Source organism: Otolemur garnettii, unplaced genomic scaffold (genome assembly GCF_000181295.1).
Source record: "Otolemur garnettii isolate 467f Iridium unplaced genomic scaffold, OtoGar3 scaffold00161, whole genome shotgun sequence".
NCBI classification, from domain to species: Eukaryota; Metazoa; Chordata; class Mammalia; order Primates; family Galagidae; genus Otolemur; species Otolemur garnettii.
The window spans coordinates 1223678-1229032 of record NW_003852556.1 but is presented as its reverse complement, the minus strand read 5'-3'; the positions used below and the strand labels follow the sequence as shown (position 1 = coordinate 1229032).

General features: G+C 48.4%; 1 protein-coding gene across 2 annotated transcripts in view; it reads right to left on the bottom strand.

Moving 5' to 3' along the window:
- TUBGCP3 (tubulin gamma complex associated protein 3) overlaps positions 1-5355 on the bottom strand; it is an 86158-nt gene that overhangs the window by 55251 nt on the left and 25552 nt on the right. For both annotated transcript variants that reach the window (XM_012811527.2, XM_023519180.1), the window contains 3 exons: positions 4788-4960; positions 2572-2690; positions 1758-1883 (listed from right to left, as the gene is read on the bottom strand). In XM_012811527.2, the coding sequence (XP_012666981.1) occupies positions 1758-1883; positions 2572-2690; positions 4788-4960 (418 nt within the window). The remainder of the gene's footprint in view (positions 1-1757; positions 1884-2571; positions 2691-4787; positions 4961-5355) is intronic.

The following is a 5355-nucleotide window of genomic DNA, read 5'->3' as shown; positions in this document are numbered from 1 at the left end:
AAAAAAAAAAAAAAAAAGAAAGAAAAGAAAAGAAAGGAACAAGAAGGGCAAGTGGGCCACTTCAGCCACAGCCAGCTCCTCAAGTAACTTAGGTGGATGTAGTGCAGATGCTGCACCCAAGTACTGCAGACACGCTCCCTGGTTGCCTTAAGGGTCACATGGCACTCTGGGGCAAAGGCAGAGTCCTCACCCTTGTCCTCATCCTGGGTCCCTGTGTCCTCAGCCACAGATAGCCCTAAGTTTTTCCAGCATACATGGAGGGGTCGATGTGTCCCGCCTCCTTACATGTCTGTTGAGAGCTTCTGCTCCAGGCATCAATGCTCAAAGTCTGTGCTTCTTTCTGCTGCCTATGTCCCCTTGCTGGGACCAGTAGGCCGATGAACAGAGGAATATGTGGGCCCCCCCTCCACAGCAGAGCACCCAGCCTGAGACCCACTTTAGAACATCACATCAGCCCTTCAACACCACAAGGTGTCCAGGAAAATCACAGGCTGGCACACAGGGGCCTGCTGAGCAGGACGCAATGCACAGTTCCACGTCCACAGACTGGCACACAGGGGCCTGGTGGCGATGTCCCTAGGGGAGCACCACTGTTCTCGGGTGGGACCAGGCCGGGGGAGGGGGGAGACACAGGGTAAGCGGAGGCAATGTGGTTGTTCTGCATGACCTCAAAGATCATCTGCTGAAGACAAAGCAGAGGGCAGAGCCAACGGGGTTAGCATTGTTTGGGGCGAAAGACCTGTGTAGGCCAACAGGCTTCTCCACAGGGTGGCCCAGGAGTTCCTGAACGCCGTTTCACTTACTATAGGTTATGCATGTTTCTGTCTGACTGTCTGTCAGGGAAGATGGGGGCAAGTCAGGACTCCCCTTCCCCAGGAGGATGGTGTGGACCAGGGATTCTCCTAGACGGGTAGGGCAGCACAAACTGGAACTTCCCTCCACTGGGAAAATGATGTGGTCCAGGACCCCCCTATACCAGGAGGGCAGGCACAGACCTGGACTCCCCTACACTGGGAAAATGGACATGGACCAGGACTCCCCTACACCAGGAGGGCAGGCACACACCGGGACTCCCCTATACCAAGAGGGCAGGCACGGCTCAGAACTCCCCTATACCAGGTGCAAGTCAGGACCAGCCAGGGAGCCCACACACAGCCCCCAAGAGCTGTCTCAGTGGTTTTCAGCAGAAATTTCATGCCCAAGAATCAGCTTGTGGACAAACCATATACCATGCCAGCATGAAGAAGGGCTTAGCCAGCTGCTTCCCATGGGTTCCACCAGGAGGGAGGCCTATGTGCGAGGCCTCCACAGGCCCATCTGCAGTGGCTGGGGCAGCAAGTGGGTTCCCACCTCCAACTCCTAGGACCCCCAGATCCTGCTTCCTGAGCTGCCTAAGGAACAGCAATGGCTGGGAGTGGCCTGGGCAGGCCCAGTTCCTGCAGGCCACTCTTCTGAGCTTCAGGACCTGATAACCCACCCCTTCTCTGCCTGTCCCACCTCTGCTCTCATCAGTTTTCTTTTGCATTCATGGTCTTCCAGCAGCTCCTTCACCAATCTGCTGGGTTCCATGAGCTTGTCAATGTCTACGGCAGTTTCTACTTTCTCAGGTAGACCCTCACTGATGCTGCTGCAGACCATCAAAGCTGCTACGTTTAAAGAGAACTCGCTCAAGAGTTATTTTCAAAGTAAGATTGAAAGTACATCAAGCATTTCCCAAAGCGAACAGCATCCCAAATACCCTCACCTCATGAACATACCTGACCAACAAGTCCAAAGGAACGGTCCAGACTCCTCTGGTCAGTGTACTTTCTGATCTTGTTGTGTAACCACCCCAGCTCAGCAAGTCTGACTGCTGTGTCTCGCAAAGATCTACTTAGATTTGCCTAAAAAGTAAATACATCAAGAGTTAAAAATTAAAAATCAATACTAGAATTGCAATTACTATTTTTCACAACCACTTATTCTTCTACTACAGTATTATAACCCTCAGGCTTCACTACTAAAAGTTAGAAGTAATTAATACGTCATCATTAAAGGGACAGTGAACAGCGGCACAGAACACCACGAAGGCGACAGCTGCACAGCACCGTGAAGGGCAGCTCAGCTCATGCCACGCCACCCTGTAGAGTGAGTGCCTGGGATCTGTAGCTGATGTCTGCCACCTCAGTAGCTCTATGAAGGACTGAGAGCCACAGTCCTACTCTATAGCACAGAAGGGCCACGGGAACAGGAGGTTCAGGAAGATCCCTGCTCCAGAGCCCTGCTTGGAAGGCAGATGCCAAGCTGGGTCTCTGTGCCCAGCATGGCAGCAGGATGTGGAAATTGGTGAGGTGGGACAGCCAACCAGGAACACACAGAAGGAACCACATATTAATCAATCATAAAGAGTCCCGTGACACAGGCACACACGGGGCAGGGACACATAAGCCAGGACTTAAAAGTACAACTTGGCTGGTACACCCAATTTTATGAAATCTCAATACCACTTTTCAAATGAATAGCTCACTTCATGGAATTTATGACTTTTTTTTTCTTTTTAAAAAGTTTTAACTAGATTTTATGTTACTGTACCTTTCCTTCTACTTTGTAACAATTTTCACTGTTGTTCATTTTAATGTTTTTGCCATCTATGCCCTGGAAGACGTACAGAATATCCCTTACCAGAGCTGCCTCAGTAATTTCCATGCTACCTGAAAAATGATTTTTACAAGAGAACAATTATTAGATAATACATTTTAAGATAAAATAGATTTTATAGCATAATTAGCTTTAGATTATATATTTGCCACTAAGACAAAATTTACAAACTCAATAAATGACCTCAAGATAAAAAAGCAAGTGAGTTTAGAAAGAAATAGGACTTTCTGAAAAGGGAATGGAAACCATGCCGTTTCTCACAGACAAGCCTCTGTGGGAACGCACTGTACAATCAGGGCAGCAGCACAAACCAACCACAAAGGATGGATTGGCTAACAGAGGGTATCTGCAGAGACAGGGTTACCACACAGCAAGTGCATGAACCTGGGTTCCTCCCTAACACCAGATAAAAGGAGTTAACAGTACAGGAAAGATATGTACTGTTTCCATAATTCCTTTCAACAAAAGCCAAGTCAGAATTTGGGTGTTAGACCAAAATAAAAAAGGGGAGGCAATGTTTTAAAATCTAAGACATCATCCATGGGAGGAGAGAGCAGCCTAGAGCTTCTAGTCTCTGGGGATCAGGGTTCCAAGACCAGCCTAGCCAGCTCAGAGGCAGGACAGGCATGTACTGCACAGCCATGGGTGGAAGGCTCCATGAATACCAACCAGATGAAGTTCCTAAATGCACTGTTCAAACCTTACAGATCATTATTGACTGTTTTTGTATGCTTACTCTATCCATTACTAAGAAAAGTTAAAATATCAACTATAATTCTGGTTTGCCTCGTTTTCTTTCCAGTTCTATCAGTTTTGCTCTGCAAACTGTGAAGCTTTTGGCAGGTGAGCACAGGTTTAGGACTGTTACTTCTTTCTAAAGAGCTGATCCCTTGGTGGCTATGAATGCCCGTCTTCCCTGGCACTGCTCTCCCCAAACTGTACCTTGGTATTAATACAGCTACATCTTTCTCAGGGTTAGTGTTTACCAGACAATTTTTTTTCCATCCATTTATTTTCAATCTATTTATGTCCAAATAGCTAAAATGTATCTCTTATAAGCAATACATAGTTGTTGGAATGATGTAATTTTTGTTACAAAACTGTCATTTAACCCCAAAGTGGTCACACATTGAATACAAATGCTGACGTTCCTGGGTTTAAAGTGACCTTCTTGCTGTGTTTTCTATTTACCCCACTGTTCTTTCCTCCTTTGTACATCCTCCCCAGCTTCTTTGAACTAATCTCGTGTTTTTATGGTTTTTTTGTTTTTTTTGCAGTTTTTGGCCAGGGCTGGGTTTGAACCGGCAACCTCCAGCATATGGGGCCAGCGCTCTACTCCTTTGAGCCATAGGCACCACCCTAATCTCGTGTATTTTTAAGTCAATTTTGTCTTAGCACTGCATAGAATACAGGTCTGGAGGCACTGGGTAGGGATCAGGACACTGTTCTGACTCCATTTGGAAGATGCATGCTGAGCCAGTGACACGCTGTGGGCAGAAGAGGCTTGTGAGAGGGACATGGGGCAGAGGTGCACAGACACTGGAGCCTGCTGCAGAGGGCAGAGGACTCAGGCGTCCTCACAGCTCTAATAGGAGCTCCCCGCCTCTGTGTTCTATGGAAGGACAGATAATACCAGCAGCAATTTCAGAATCAGCAAACTCTGAATCAAGACTAAAACCCAATGCTCTTATTTTCAGGGAACTGTGTTTCAAACACTGCTATCTGCAGTGTTCTCGAGGAAGAAGCTCAAGCTTCCTTTTAAGCACTAGGGCTGAGAATGAGACAGGCACCGTCCCTGCCTCTGTGCGGCACAAGGGCTTTGGTGGAAAAAGATGCCTTCACCCAGAGGCCTGGCCCATCCACATGTGTCCAGGGAGAAAGGCAGGAGGAGAGGCAGAGAAAACAGAGCAGATGGCTGGGGAGTGTGAGGCAGATGGCCCTGGGGAGACCCAACAGCAGAAAGAACAGCCAGACTCCCCAGGTCTCCCCAACTCCAGGGATTCTGGGCCTCACCTAGGCTTCACTATAAGCACAACAGGAAACCACTAAAGGCCTTCAGGTGGGGATCCTAGATCTGCACTTTGAACTAAAGGGAAGGGGGAATTCTAAATGTTCAAAGAAAAGCTATGTGAAAACATATCGTTACTCACCACCCGTGTCCCCTTCTCTCCTTGACCGTGTCATGTTACGAGAAACAGTGTTTGGGATACCTCTTGAGGTAGTGGTTTGTGAAGAAGGCTGATTTGCAGTTAAAGTCCATGCCAGACGAGACCCCAGCTGCTGTCGAAGGCAGTCTCCCACCCCAGGAGCTGGATGAGACTGTCTACAGGACACAAATAACATTTAATATCTTCACATGACCAGGTGATTCACTGAAGGTACAGCATTCCTAGAAACACTTCATACATCATTACAGGGAACTATGAAACTCAGAAATCTGAGACAGGTGATACCTTGGTTCAACCCTAAGATATACCAGTAAGTCCCCGGAAACTGTGGGCTTCCACTGGGACCTCCACTTCCCACTGTACACTACATACTTCCCACTGCACACCTCCCACCACACTCTGTGCACCTCCCACCGCACACTGCGCACCTCCCACCGCACACTGCACACCTCCCACCGCACACTGTGCACCTCCCACCGCACACTGTGCACCTCCCACCGCACACTGCACACCTCCCACCGCACACTGCACACCTCCCACCGCACACTGC